The sequence below is a fragment of the Pisolithus orientalis genome (assembly GCF_024613125.1).
Source record: "Pisolithus orientalis strain OTSU chromosome Unknown F5J12scaffold_17, whole genome shotgun sequence".
NCBI lineage: Eukaryota > Fungi > Basidiomycota > Agaricomycetes > Boletales > Pisolithaceae > Pisolithus > Pisolithus orientalis.
Window position 1 is genome coordinate 370,012 of NW_026260798.1, and position 14,271 is coordinate 384,282.

Below are 14,271 nucleotides of genomic sequence, written 5' to 3' on the forward strand. Positions count from 1 at the left end.
GCTAGCACTTGCCTTGTCCAGAGCATGAATGCAACAGCACCACAGGCCAAGTATTTGAGGTGCCATGTGATTGTTAGCTTTGCCTTGTTACTCAAGCACTCACTCATTGGCAGCCCTTGCAAGCCTGTCATCATGAGACAAATATACTGCAATGGGGCATCAAGGGGACATAGGGATTCTGACCAGGTGAGGATGTGATCCATATACTCCTTTTTCATGGCTCCTGAGTGTGTTCACTCAGCCCCTTCAGAGTTAACCTTGTGCCTGATAGATGCAATGATGTCATCAACTTCTGCCAAAAGGACCAGGTTACCTTCCCATTGGTGTTGTGTATTGTTGTGATGCCATCACCCATGGAATGTTGCACCCTCGCTGTTGGGAGGAACAATGCATCAAGGGTATTAGTCAATGAGTGCAGGGGTAAAATGAGTGGTCACAGCACACATGTCTCATCCCACAACATCTTGAATGCTGCTCAAATTCTGTTGATTGTGCTCTGGCTACAATTCTCCTGGAATCCCTTCCATGAAAGGTAAAGTGCCAATGCCTTATCTGAGCACTGGTTTGGCACACACTCAAACACATTCTTGAAATTGGGATCACTGTAGACTTCCAAGTTGTCTACAGCATGGCTCAGAGCTGATGGTGTCCCCTCTGCCAGAAAGTGGCTCCCCAGCCACAAGTGTGCTTGACAGACATGCCTAAAGTACATCGCCCTCATCTTTGCTGCTCACAGGTGAGTTTGCTTGCTGGCTTCCTTGATTTGATGGACAGTATGCAAGCTCAGCAGTTCCTTTGCAGCAGACACCCTTGCCTTCTTTTTTGGCTTGTTTGGGGACCCAGATGAGGCAGGGTACTTGGTAGTCAATGCCTTCTGTCTGGCCATTATGGCAGGACTTTAATCATGGACCCAAACTTGACTTCACAATGTGGGTGTTGTGAAGTCACAAGCACAGGGGCATTAGCTACCATGTCCAGATGTCATTTGTTTCAATTCTAATACGTGAGTTGACTTGGCAGAAAGTCTCAACATGTGTGTACTATGGAGTGCACCAAGTCAAGTAGTACTAATGTGTAATGCTAGAGTATTGAACATATATTTGACAGGTTTGTAGTAGGGAGGAGAGCAAGGCTCTGCATGAGGGAAAATGAATGACTACAACCTGTGACAGTCCCATACAAGGCAGGCATATCCTTTGTCAAGCTTTGGATACCTGTAGTGGGGAGTAGGGCTGCCTGCGCAAGGGAAAACAAGTGACCACAACTTACAACAGTCTTGTATGAGGTGGGTATATTCTTTGTCAAGCTTGGCATACCTGTAGTGAGGAGTAAGGCTGTCTGCACGAGGGAAAACAAGTGACTGCAACTTACAATGGTCTTGTATGAGGCAGGTATATTCTTCGTCAAACTTCGGATACCTGTAGTGGGGAGTAGGGCTGTCTGCACAAGGGAAAACAAACACTCATGACAGTCCTGTATGAGGCAAGCATATTCTTCATCGAGCTTCAGATGACTGTAGTGGGAAGCAAGGCTATCTGTGCAAGGGGAAATGAACAATCAGGCTTTGCATACCTGCAGTGGGAAGTAAGGCTGTCTGTGCAAGGGGAAATGAATGGCTGCAACTTGCAATGGTGCTGTATGAGGCAGGGGGATTCTTTGTCAAGCTTTGGATACCTGTGGTGGGGAGTAAGGCTGTCTGTGCAAGGGGAAATGAATGATCAGGTTTCAAATACTGTAGTGGAGAGTTAGGCTGTCTGTGCAAGGGAAAACGAATGACTGCAAAGTCAGTTTATTCTGGAAAATTTGCAGGTGGCTGTGTTTAGGAGTAAGGCTGTCAGCGCAAGGGGAAATGAATGATCAGGCTTCACACACTGTAGTGGGGAGTTAGGCTGTCTGCATGAGGGAAAATGAATGACTGCAATGTATGACAGACCTGTACAAGATGGGCATATTCTTCATCAAGCTTCACATACCTGCAGTCAGGGAGTCAGGCTGTCTGCACAAGGGGAAACAAATGATCAGGCTTTGGATACCTGTAGTGGGGAGTAAGGCTGTCTGTGCAAGGGAAAATGAATGACTGCAACACACCTGTATGACATGAAGCAAGTGATCAAGCATTGAATACCTGCAGTAGCCAGTAAGGTTGTCTGTGCAAGGGCAAATGAATGACTGCAACACACCTGTATGAGGCAAGTCATCAAGTTTTGCATACCTGTAGGGGGGAGCAAGGCTGTCTGTGTGAGGGAAAATGAATGACTGCAGCTTGCAATGGTCCTGTACAAGGCAAGCATATTCTTTGTCAAGCTTCACACCCAGGGAATTGTTATCAAGACTGATCTGGAGGACTCCAGGAGGGAAGACCTCCTACCTCTGAGCCTGAACATACTGAACCTCTCCACATACAACTGAATGAGGTTGCCCAACAATTTGTACACTGCACTGTCACATGCCTTGATGAGATGTCATTGGATATAGCCTGTCTCTGCTGTTTTAACATTGGTATCAATGGGCCTTCCTCAGGGCAATGACATGATTCACCAATTGACCCTTCTAGCATGATCAAACACCAGCTGAAGGAGCCACAATGAGTTAAGGTGGATCTTCAACTCCATTTCCTCATCTGGGAGGGCAAAGAAGAATTCAATGACCATGGAGTCTTTGATAATTGTGGATGTAGGGTCAAGGTCATACCAAAGTCTGAAGCAGTGTGTAAGCGAGCTCTTGCTGCATGTTCTTCACCAGCATCCTGCCCCAGGCAATATTGGATTTCAAGTATATGGAAAGCAAACATGTTTTCAATATTGGTGGCAATGTTGATGATTTCTTTCAGACAAGGTGCATTGAGTGCAACATTTTTGCTGGATACACCAGCATAGTGGAAGGTGTTAACAATCATCTGAGTAGCCAGTTCACCAATAGATCATACAACAGGTGATTAGTTGAACTTTACCTCAATCTCATCCAGCACCCACTCAAATGGTTCATGGTTGAGGTGGAACTCTTCCAACAAGTGGTAGGTGGTGGTTGTGGCTCATACCTGCATGTGGAAAGTGCAACTAAGCCCAGCGCATATTTCAATTTGTGGGCATCACAGAGTTGACAATCATGAGAAATAAGGTAGGCACACTGTGCACGATCCCCAGATATAGTATGCAAGGAAGGTGAAATAAATGAGATGGACAATATTGGGGCATGGAGATAGGGGGATGCATGTGACCAAGTTGACAATAATGGGGAGCAGCACAAGAATGAGAGCAGGCAGGGAAGTCAATGAGATAGACTCATGCACACCCCATAATTTGTTGAGAAGTGGGGAGCAACACTGTCTGAAGGGGAAAAAGAAAAAGAAAGTTGACTTGTGACAGTGCTGTATGAGGTGAGTGTATTCTTTGTCAAGCCTCATTTGCAACTCCAGGGGAGCCATCATCAGACTGGAGCTGGCCAAGGGTGGCATAACATCACACGAGTATCCATACACTGCTGACAGCTTCAAAGTCTGTGAGGGATGAGGTGAATAGTGCACACAATGTGCCACTCATGAACTGATACAGCGCTACAAATACATGTACTAGGCATGACTAGTCCTCACTCCTCATGAGAACAACATCTCCAGTTTCAAGACATGGTGTGTCCTCGCCACCTGTCAAGTCAATCACTCTAGCTTCGGGAATCAGTGGAACAAGGTTAACCATTGGCTCAGGTGGTTGAAGACCAGCATCCTCATCCACCAATTCCATGCAAGATGGCTGGGATGATAGAGCAACAGTGCCTTGTACCAAGGCAGGCCTTGAGTATTCCAACATGACCACAGGGACCTCCACTTCATAGAATGGGTTACCATTACTGACCTCACCCAGCAGCGACATATGCACAAAAGCTGACAGATCCACCTCCACTGGCAATGGAAGGAACCAGCTTGGCACAGAGAGCCTGTATGTAGGCAGTGACTTGTGGAAATAGCTGTTGACCTGAATGCCACATTGCAAGCCCTCACCATCAATGTTGCCTGGCAGCTGCATATGGTGGATGATGAGATGGGATGGGCATATTTGGCATAATTGTGAAACTCACCTGTAGAAGGGCATGCATGGCTGCACCAGCACAAGTGTCCATCAATGCAGACTGGACAGTATCTGGTGGCCAGCCAAGGCACTGCAAGCAGAATGCCACCAGGGCAATGAGATTAGCCTGATGAGACATCACATGGGTAATGGGGGAATGTCCACCATCTGACCACAGGGTGAGGGGTGACAGATACATTGCCAGGATGGTGGGGTCAGGGAACTCAAAGTGTTCCTCCTTGATGACACAAGCGAGCTCATGGTACCTACATCCCAGGAAGTGCTGAGGATCTGTTCTTAGTACCTCACAGACATTTGTCACACCACTTAGCGATGAATTCCATGAACTCGACAAACTGGAGTGAGATGGCAGCTTCAAGGAGGGTCCTTCCAAAGCCATAATCTACCAACCAACAGGCAACATCTGTGTCACACCAGCAGCAACCTGTCTGTAAATCGCACAGAACTGAGTAACACTTTTGGGGTACCAGATACAGTACTTACATCACAGTCTGCACTGCTCATCAGCATGATCAGAAGGAGATCACCCCATTCCAGGGTGGCACTATTTTCTATGGCTTCTGCCAAGTAGACTTCCATGTCTTCATCCCCATGGATGCTATTGTTTATGATGAGTCAGACAGTCACACCAGCCATGTTTCTATGTGTGAATGGACTCACCTGCAGAGAGCACAGGTTGCACCAAACAGTAGTGCATTGTCATAAGGGGTCACCATGGCATCAATAAACCCACATGACCAAAGGCAGCTGAGCTCTGCCTCTGCCTCTCCTGGAGCCTGGTGAGCTGCATTAGCATTGAGTGAGATCCACAGTGGGTGACCTACCACATGCCAGTCAAAGCCAAACACTGTCAGAAGTTCTTGAAAGCGCTGCACAAGGAGTGATGGAGGGGACCAGCCCAGGATGCCTTTTCCCCTCTTGATTTGAGGGCAGTCTGGTCCATCGAAAGCAAAGTAGGGGTGGAGGAGCATTCGAGAGATGGTGGAGAGGCAACAGAAGATGGTTGGCATTTCATGTGACTGACCTGTACCAGCTCGATGCCATGAGAATACATTAAGGAGTGAGAACATCCAAGCACTAGTGTCATTCATCAGGGACAAGATGGACCAAGCTCAGCAGGCCACTAACCTGGTGTTAAACCCCATGGCAAGCAAACCTGCTTTGTCACCAGAGAGGTCAGAGCACTCAGCAACAAACTCACTGAGTGTGCAGGGTCTTCCTGTGGGCATAAGAAGCTAATTACGAACAGTGCATCAATGTGCCAGAAGGGAAGAGAGCCATCAAGCACTGACCGGCCACAGTTCACAGTCTCTCATGATGCTCTGAGCATGGCAACTTATCTGGAGGAAGTCAAGCAAGGGAGTGATGAAAAAAGAGCTGGCTGATGTAGCCAGCACCCAGCTGACAAAGACTGGGCTGACCACTTGTCAATGTAAGGCATCATGGTGGACGAAGTCATGAGTGGGAGATTGGTTTCGAGAGCTTATCAGTGCTGAGCAGATAATGGGAGCAGCAATAGCAACATGTCAGCTGGGTGAAACACTCAGATTGGCACTGGCAGGTACTCACCAATAATAATCATTCAATGGCCATGGACAGCAGTGAGAGCTTGAAGAGCATTGAGCAACAAAGAGGGAACAAAGGGAGGAGGCAAGGGTTCTTGTCAGCATGTGCAGAGCTGCAATACACCACCTGAACCTGCCCTAAGCAATGATGTTAGTGCTGTGATGTCCTCGAGGCCATGAACCGGTTTGAACTGCAAAGTGCTGGATGCAATTGTAAAGTGCTGCAAAGTCACTTTGCAACAGGAAATGTACACTGATTTTTGCAACCACACCAGCTGGATTCACAAGGTCGAACCAATAAAATTGGTGAACCATTCAACAGGGCAAGACCCTTGAAGCTTGAAGTTGGCCACTTGCTGACTCAGGTTCCATGTGACATCACAAGTCATTATGGTATTACATACAGTACAGTACTAGCAGGGTGGGGAGTGTCGTACATGATATGTCCAGCCAACATCAGTGAACCAGTAGCTGACAAAACCAGAAAACACCATTTTGTTGCCAAGCAACCAGCTTTGACTGGATTCTACAGGTGTCACACACCAAAGGTGTTTGGTGAGGTGGACATGGATACAGCTGATGAATGGAGATGAAGACCATAGCCCTCATGTGAAGAAGGACAGCCAGGAATGTCAGCAGTCATCCCTTGCACAAGAACAAGTCATCAGTGCCAGAGAAAAAGAAAGGGAGCAAGTTAAGTGCTGGCTAAAATTCTTAAGCACTTGTGTATGGCATTCTGGTTTTCAACATATCTCCACCATTTCTGCAGATACCAAGACCATTCCCACACTCACTTGTAGTGCTCAGCCACGTGATCTTACCTTCCAAAATTGGAAAGGATTTGTGCACTCCACACATTTCTACAGCACTCCATCCAAAAGACACTCATTTCACTAAATTCTTCTGATATGGCTGCCTCCACATCAATCATTTCACTTGTCCCCTTTGCTAGGGACCATGGCTACATATATCTACCAGGAGTTCCTACCAGCTTCCATCCTGAAGCATCCTGGTACATCCCACCCTTGTCTGTGCCCTCTCAGCCCATCCAGCTTGGACAGCATGTTCTTTTTGTCAGTATGACCTCTAGGAGGATGTTCTTTGGTTGCCTCAGGTCTGTCATTTGCTTGGAAAGGTCTTATGTGGTTGTTTCAGTCTTTCCAGTCCAAGAAACATATGGATCCTTCCTCCCTGCTCCCTGCAATGTCTTCATACTGGTCTCATCCATCATTCTTCCAAGATTGCAACAGCCACAGTATAATCTACTGTTCTCCACTCTCCCTGATCACATCCATGATGAGTATGATGCACATCTTGCCTCCTTGTTGCAAGATACAGCAGAAGACACTCCCCATTCATCCTCTCTTCCAACAGAGCCTCATTCATGAAGTTTTTATTTGCTTCACTGAGAGGATGGTTTGGGGGGGAAAGTTGCGATCCCCTATGCTCCTGTCACCCCACAGACCCCCAAAGCTTGACCCCTGTTGACATCTGACTCACCCTGTCCACTTTTGGATGTACTATATTGGCATCAGATCAGCACTGCCTCTCTGTCATCCCACCTTGGCCTAGAAGTGATCTCTTTGAGATGTGACATGCACAGCCTCCCCCTAATGTGATTCCAGTGCGCTTTCCCAGTTCCTGACATTACTTGACTCATACTTTGATGTTCTGACTGTCTTTGACTCACCTATTGCCAATACTTACCAATCTTTTGACTTTGCTTACTGATTCTTCACTTTTTGGCTTGCTAATCCTTACCAATGCTTACCAATGCTTTCCAAGACAATTACCCATCGCTTACATTCCTTACTCATCAGTTACCAATCACTTACCAAGTGTTTGCACCTTGTTTTCCAAGGGCAACACCCCTGTACTGTATATAAATCACTGTACTTAGATAGCAAAAAAGAAGACATCAGAGAGCCCCTCTTGCTCACATTTTATCATCACTCAGTAATTCATTCAGCAGCTTCAATAGTTGAGACTTTATTAAGGGTCTAACTATCATCTACTTTGCTTATCCTTGTCTATCATCAATATACTTTGCTCCAAGCCCTCCCTGAGCTCAGTGCAGCTTAGGACATTGAATTAAGTTGTCATCCATCCTTCTGTAGGCTGACAGCAGTCTACCCTATTGCATTCTCTCACATTTCTGCTCCTTCTTCATCAGGAGCACCCCCAACCCTCAGCACTTGTCTTTGAGTGTTGTAGCTTGCAAAAACCCTCCCAAAGAACAGGTTCTACCATCTAGGTACCACATAGGCACACCACCACTTGCTCTTTTTGTCTTTTGTGTTGGTTTTGGTTGGTTTTCACCACTGAACCACACTTTGACTCACACTGCCTATCTGCCCATCCCAAAATTCTGCAATGTACCACTGGCTGTTCAGGCCATGCTATCTGCACACATCTATCACTTTTCCATATCCCTCATCATGTGGAATCTGATCATTGCCAATTGTGATGGCAAAGAAATGTCTGATCCATTAGGAAATTGTTAAGTCATGCATACCCCTCTTGTTGCCTGGATTGCTGACTATCCTGAACAGCTTCTGATCGCTTGTGTCTCAGCAAAGAATTCCCCCATTTCACTAGCAATGGCAGAACAGTTCAGAGATGTGACAGCCCAGCCCCCCCATGATCATGAGTACACACTTCAGAAGATACGACAGGCTGCCACTGCATGTGATCCATGCAATATTGTTGCATTCCACAAGGCTTGTCTTGCCCTCCATCTAAATGGTGTTGTGGAGCCATTCTGGAAAGATTGGGGGGATACATGTCCCTCCCACTTTCTCACCCCCAATGCCCTGCACCAGTGGCACAAGTTCTATTTTGACCATTGTGTATGCTGGGTAATCAATATCATAGGGGGTGAGGAACTCAATCACTGCTTAGCTGCCCTGCAGCCAAGGATAGGGACTAGGCATTGGGTGAATGGTGTCTCCACCCTCAAACAGTGCACCGGTCGAGAACACTGCAAACTGGAGAAATTGCTTCCTGCTGTGGCAGCAGGGGCATTTCCCAATGACATGCTTTGTGCCTTGCATGCCATCACCAAGTTCATCTTTCTTGCCCAAGGTATCTCCCATTATGATGAAACCATTCATAGTCTCAGTGAAGCCCTTCATGAATTCCACCATTACAAATCCAGCATTCTCAGGGCACATGGCTGTCTTGGGAAGAACAGCCCCCTTGACCACTTTCAGATACCAAAAGTTGAACTAACTCAGCACATTGCATGGAGCATTCATCAGATGGGTGCCCCTTATCAATGGAGCAGCAACATCACTGAACATTGCCACATAACTCATGTCAAGGTGCCCTACCATTTATCAAATCACCAAGATTACCATGCCCAATGTTGCTGTTTCCTTGATCAACAAGAAAAACAACACTTTTTCTGCCTCTTTACTGCTCTGAAATCTTCAGCATCACTGCTTTTCTTTGCAATGATGGACAAAGCCAGACTTATGGCAATTCACTTCCCAGAGGCTAGTTGGGTTTCTGGTATGTTACCCAGCAAACATTATGTTGGCTCTGTCTGCTTGCAGAAGTCCATATTTGATAACCCCCATTCACGTGTATCTGCAACAAATGCCACAGTGCTTCTCCTTACTGTTCGTCCTCACCATCCTAACCTGCTACTTCATGATGCCATGATCTATCTTCAACTTGATGACCTCATTCCTGCTCTCGGAGATTTCATTTCCAGTCAAACTTATATCACTTGCAGCAGTCATTGCTTCTCTACCTCTGACTGCTCCCCGCCTTTTCAGGCTGTGAATGTCTGGGGGAAGTTTCAAATTCAACACCGGTCCACTCAAGATGTGCAAGCTGTTACACCCACTCAAATGGCCCAGGCAGTGCCTCCAAGTGAAAGGCTGCCATTTGGATGTGCAAATACTGTGTTGGTTAGCCATGAAAGTGGTGAACTTATTTCAGCTGATCCACAATCCAAACGTGTGTAATGACAGTGTTGATAATGAGTTCTACTGAGTTTCTTTGCAGGTTACCTTGTGGCTCAGGTGCAAGCAATCTTGCAGCCCATCTGCAACCTCATGTTCCCCCCCCTGATTTATGTCAAGTTCTTCAACTTCTCCAACCTGCACTACCATGTCATCGACAACATCCATGTTGTTGCTCCTGCCCTGAAAATAGAAATGTTCCTTGTTCAGCAATGCTTCTGATCTAATGGCCAGCCACTTGGTGATATCATTCCTCTTGACAGTGTACATCAGGTCATTCAGATCATCCCAAAGTTTGGTGTCAAGGCCCCTAGAGGGATGACATGTGACAACTGTCTGGATGTGGGGTGTGAGTTCTACATCAATAGTTTTGCAGACAAAGAGACCTTTCATGCCATCCTGAGCTACCAGTGATAGTAGATCCTCTGTTCTCTTCTTCACAAGTGTTTCCATCCATGATGCTATCCTATGTACAATCAATACCGGATTGTTATTGATAAGATCTGAGGACTTTATCAGACTTGTTGACTGCATCATAGTATGATAAGTGTGTGCCATAATAGATAAACCCTTTTTGGAGACATTGGCTAACACAAGATTATGCTGAGGCCAATATCTCCCTAATGGAGCTATACATGGTTTTTGGCTGGTGTGAGTCAAAGTGTGGTTCAGTGGTGAAAACCAACCAAAACCAACACAAAAGAAAAAAGAGCAAGTGGTGGTGTGCCTATGTGGTACCTAGATGGTAGAACCTGTTCTTTGGGAGGGTTTTTGCAAGCTACAACACTCAAAGACAAGTGCTGAGGGTTGGGGGTGCTCCTGATGAAGAAGGAGCAGAAATGTGAGAGAATGCAATAGGGTAGACTGCTGTCAGCCTACAGAAGGATGGATGACAACTTAATTCAATGTCCTAAGCTGCACTGAGCTCAGGGAGGGCTTGGAGCAAAGTATATTGATGATAGACAAGGATAAGCAAAGTAGATGATAGTTAGACCCTTAATAAAGTCTCAACTATTGAAGCTGCTGAATGAATTACTGAGTGATGATAAAATGTGAGCAAGAGGGGCTCTCTGATGTCTTCTTTTTTGCTATCTAAGTACAGTGATTTATATACAGTACAGGGGTGTTGCCCTTGGAAAACAAGGTGCAAACACTTGGTAAGTGATTGGTAACTGATGAGTAAGGAATGTAAGCGATGGGTAATTGTCTTGGAAAGCATTGGTAAGCATTGGTAAGGATTAGCAAGCCAAAAAGTGAAGAATCAGTAAGCAAAGTCAAAAGATTGGTAAGTATTGGCAATAGGTGAGTCAAAGACAGTCAGAACATCAAAGTATGAGTCAAGTAATGTCAGGAACTGGGAAAGCGCACTGGAATCACATTAGGGGGAGGCTGTGCATGTCACATCTCAAAGAGATCACTTCTAGGCCAAGGTGGGATGACAGAGAGGCAGTGCTGATCTGATGCCAATATAGTACATCCAAAAGTGGACAGGGTGAGTCAGATGTCAACAGGGGTCAAGCTTTGGGGGTCTGTGGGGTGACAGGAGCATAGGGGATCGCAACTTTCCCCCCCAAACCATCCTCTCAGTGAAGCAAATAAAAACTTCATGAATGAGGCTCTGTTGGAAGAGAGGATGAATGGGGAGTGTCTTCTGCTGTATCTTGCAACAAGGAGGCAAGATGTGCATCATACTCATCATGGATGTGATCAGGGAGAGTGGAGAACAGTAGATTATACTGTGGCTGTTGCAATCTTGGAAGAATGATGGATGAGACCAGTATGAAGACATTGCAGGGAGCAGGGAGGAAGGATCCATATGTTTCTTGGACTGGAAAGACTGAAACAACCACATAAGACCTTTCCAAGCAAATGACAGACCTGAGGCAACCAAAGAACATCCTCCTAGAGGTCATACTGACAAAAAGAACATGCTGTCCAAGCTGGATGGGCTGAGAGGGCACAGACAAGGGTGGGATGTACCAGGATGCTTCAGGATGGAAGCTGGTAGGAACTCCTGGTAGATATATGTAGCCATGGTCCCTAGCAAAGGGGACAAGTGAAATGATTGATGTGGAGGCAGCCATATCAGAAGAATTTAGTGAAATGAGTGTCTTTTGGATGGAGTGCTGTAGAAATGTGTGGAGTGCACAAATCCTTTCCAATTTTGGAAGGTAAGATCACGTGGCTGAGCACTACAAGTGAGTGTGGGAATGGTCTTGGTATCTGCAGAAATGGTGGAGATATGTTGAAAACCAGAATGCCATACACAAGTGCTTAAGAATTTTAGCCAGCACTTAACTTGCTCCCTTTCTTTTTCTCTGGCACTGATGACTTGTTCTTGTGCAAGGGATGACTGCTGACATTCCTGGCTGTCCTTCTTCACATGAGGGCTATGGTCTTCATCTCCATTCATCAGCTGTATCCATGTCCACCTCACCAAACACCTTTGGTGTGTGACATCAGTCATGCACAGCTACTGATGATATATGAGGTGGTCATCAAGATTGGCTGGCCTGTAATGTCTCCAAGCAACACTGCTTGGAGGCAATGGAAATCAACAATACATGAAATCCTTTCACAAGTGTCAGCAATCATACCAGGAGGTATGGTATATCTCATCTCGCATCTTACAGTACTTAATCCCCCCCCCTGCAGAAGTGCTCTTGCCCACAACAGGGATAGAACACTTGGTAAGGATCATTGACATGAATGCACTCGAGCTATACTAATTTAATATACTACCAGCTGATGAAATCACTAACACTTTTTCATGCAGAATTGGCCAGAAAGGCCAGTCCTTATGCCAAGATGTTTTTCATGAATGATGATACAAGACTCTTCATGGACAAGGCCATTATTCAGTGGAAAAACAACATATGCACATGTATCACTGATGGAAGTGCTTTTACCTCTTTTTTCATGCATGAGCATGACACAGATGTAAGTCATACTTATGCTACATACCATTTGGACATTTACAATTATTTCTCAGGGGAAAATTGTCTGTTGGTATGGAAACCAACACCTCAAAGACTTCCACATTAACTTCTGGTATACTGCTGAGCTGACTCCCATGAAGGTCAGGGCTGCCAAGGATATACACACAACACCATTGCAGATGTATGCCCTAACTGCTGTAGCAGTAAGTACATTTACTAATAACTTTTCAAAAGCTCACAGCTCACAGCTGATAGTTGTTTTACACTATCAAATGTGAATCTGAGCATGTCAGAGAAATGTTGCCACACACTGCATTCATGGGCACTGAGTATTCACCCATATACGAAGTGTACTACCACTCTCTTCTCGAAGCAACTCAGAACCCCACTATCAGCATGGCAGTTAATCACCATCTGCTGTGGCTTCATCAATGCAGATTGTGAGTACTCTATGTATACTCCTATGAGCTAATTGACACACTGGACTAGGGAGAAAATGAAACCTGCAAACATCTTACATTCCCCCAAAAAACAACTGAATATGGTTTATATCCCCCCTGCACATGAGATTGCAGCTTATGAAAGCCACCTCACAAGTACATCGCATACTATTGTCCCCCCCATGACAGCTATACCCATCGTTCATCGAACTACATTGCATGAGGAGAGTGCATCAGGGAGCATGTCACAGGCCAGACCCAGCTCTTCTGCAAGCTGGTCCATGGGTGTCAAAGGATATGAACTGTTTTCTTACGATTATACTTATGAGATGTAGCATCCATTTTGTATCTTTCTGCCTGCCTCCAATTCTTGATTGATTTGTCAGCATCAATCTGAAAAATGAGCAGATGGATGGCATGAGTGATAATCTTATTATCAAATAAAATACAGAAGATAATGAGATCTGTGGATCTCATCCTGTCATTGCATCATGGATGACAAATCTTGGTCATAGACTGTTTTCTGACTTGTTGTAAGGTTTCAAAACCATTTTTTGTTCATGCTCGCGAATTACAGTTACAACTGGTCAGTGACTGGTTTAGACCAACTACTGGTTTACTGATGAATTCACACTGTCACACAGGCACCAGCTAGGGTTACACAGTTACACTGTACTGTACATATACTACACAGAACAAGTGCAGTCAATTTGCAGTGACCAGTATTCTGTCACTTAGATGGTGGCCCACCCATGATAAACTGCTTGATACCAATAATAGGCCAGGCTCAACACATCATATTATGTCAGTTTTGTAGTATGTATATTAGATGCAGCTCAGTACAAACCAATTTAGCTCATGGGCCTATCATGGCATTCTGTCATACATGCCAAGTCAAGTGCTGAGCTCGAGCACTTGATGTGGCACAGCGAGTCGTAGGGGATGCCAGAGCTGCCCCCCACCAACTTCTGAGGTTGCCCAACACACATTCACATTCCAAGAATAGCTGAGACCTCAAAGGCTCAAACTGCCAGCTCGTTATACTGATAAATCTTAGAGTAGGTCTACATCTCAATACCAATCGCAATCAGAGCCACCCAAAGGTCTAAGTGACGTTGACAGCACTCCCTTCGGACCCTGAGTTCAGTGCTGAAGGTGAGTCACCCCCTACATTTGCTTCCACATCCTGATGCCATCCTGCACAATCGACAAAGCCAGTGCTGTCATGAGCCATCAGACACTCTAAACGGCCGTCCCTGCCACCAAAGACGAGC

The 14,271-nt window shown here is 45.7% G+C and overlaps 4 protein-coding genes across 4 annotated transcripts; 3 read left to right on the forward strand and 1 right to left on the reverse strand.

Moving 5' to 3' along the window:
* Window positions 1–3,578: 3,578 nt before the first annotated feature.
* Window positions 3,579–5,053, reverse strand: F5J12DRAFT_893515 (uncharacterized protein; the record flags this gene model as incomplete). Its single annotated transcript, XM_051747665.1, has 6 exons — window positions 3,579–4,013; window positions 4,072–4,327; window positions 4,386–4,510; window positions 4,566–4,680; window positions 4,743–4,858; window positions 4,907–5,053. The coding sequence occupies 6 exons, from the start codon at window positions 5,051–5,053 to the stop codon at window positions 3,579–3,581; spliced, it is 1,194 nt and encodes a 397-aa protein (XP_051599178.1).
* Window positions 5,054–8,154: 3,101 nt separating this feature from the next.
* Window positions 8,155–9,081, forward strand: F5J12DRAFT_695490 (uncharacterized protein; the record flags this gene model as incomplete). The annotated part of the gene is made up of 1 exon (XM_051740430.1): window positions 8,155–9,081. A coding segment is annotated over one exon (927 nt), but the record flags the coding sequence as incomplete, so codon positions are not given.
* A 24-nt stretch (window positions 9,082–9,105) lies between these two features.
* Window positions 9,106–9,840, forward strand: F5J12DRAFT_893516 (uncharacterized protein; the record flags this gene model as incomplete). The annotated part of the gene is made up of 2 exons (XM_051747666.1): window positions 9,106–9,613; window positions 9,662–9,840. 2 exons carry the CDS (start codon window positions 9,106–9,108, stop codon window positions 9,838–9,840), a joined length of 687 nt encoding a protein of 228 aa, XP_051599180.1.
* Window positions 9,841–12,136: 2,296 nt separating this feature from the next.
* Window positions 12,137–13,332, forward strand: F5J12DRAFT_783411 (uncharacterized protein; the record flags this gene model as incomplete). Its single annotated transcript, XM_051742842.1, has 5 exons — window positions 12,137–12,221; window positions 12,395–12,558; window positions 12,611–12,760; window positions 12,907–12,997; window positions 13,187–13,332. 5 exons carry the CDS (start codon window positions 12,137–12,139, stop codon window positions 13,330–13,332), a joined length of 636 nt encoding a protein of 211 aa, XP_051599181.1.
* Between the last annotated feature and the right edge of the window lie 939 nt (window positions 13,333–14,271).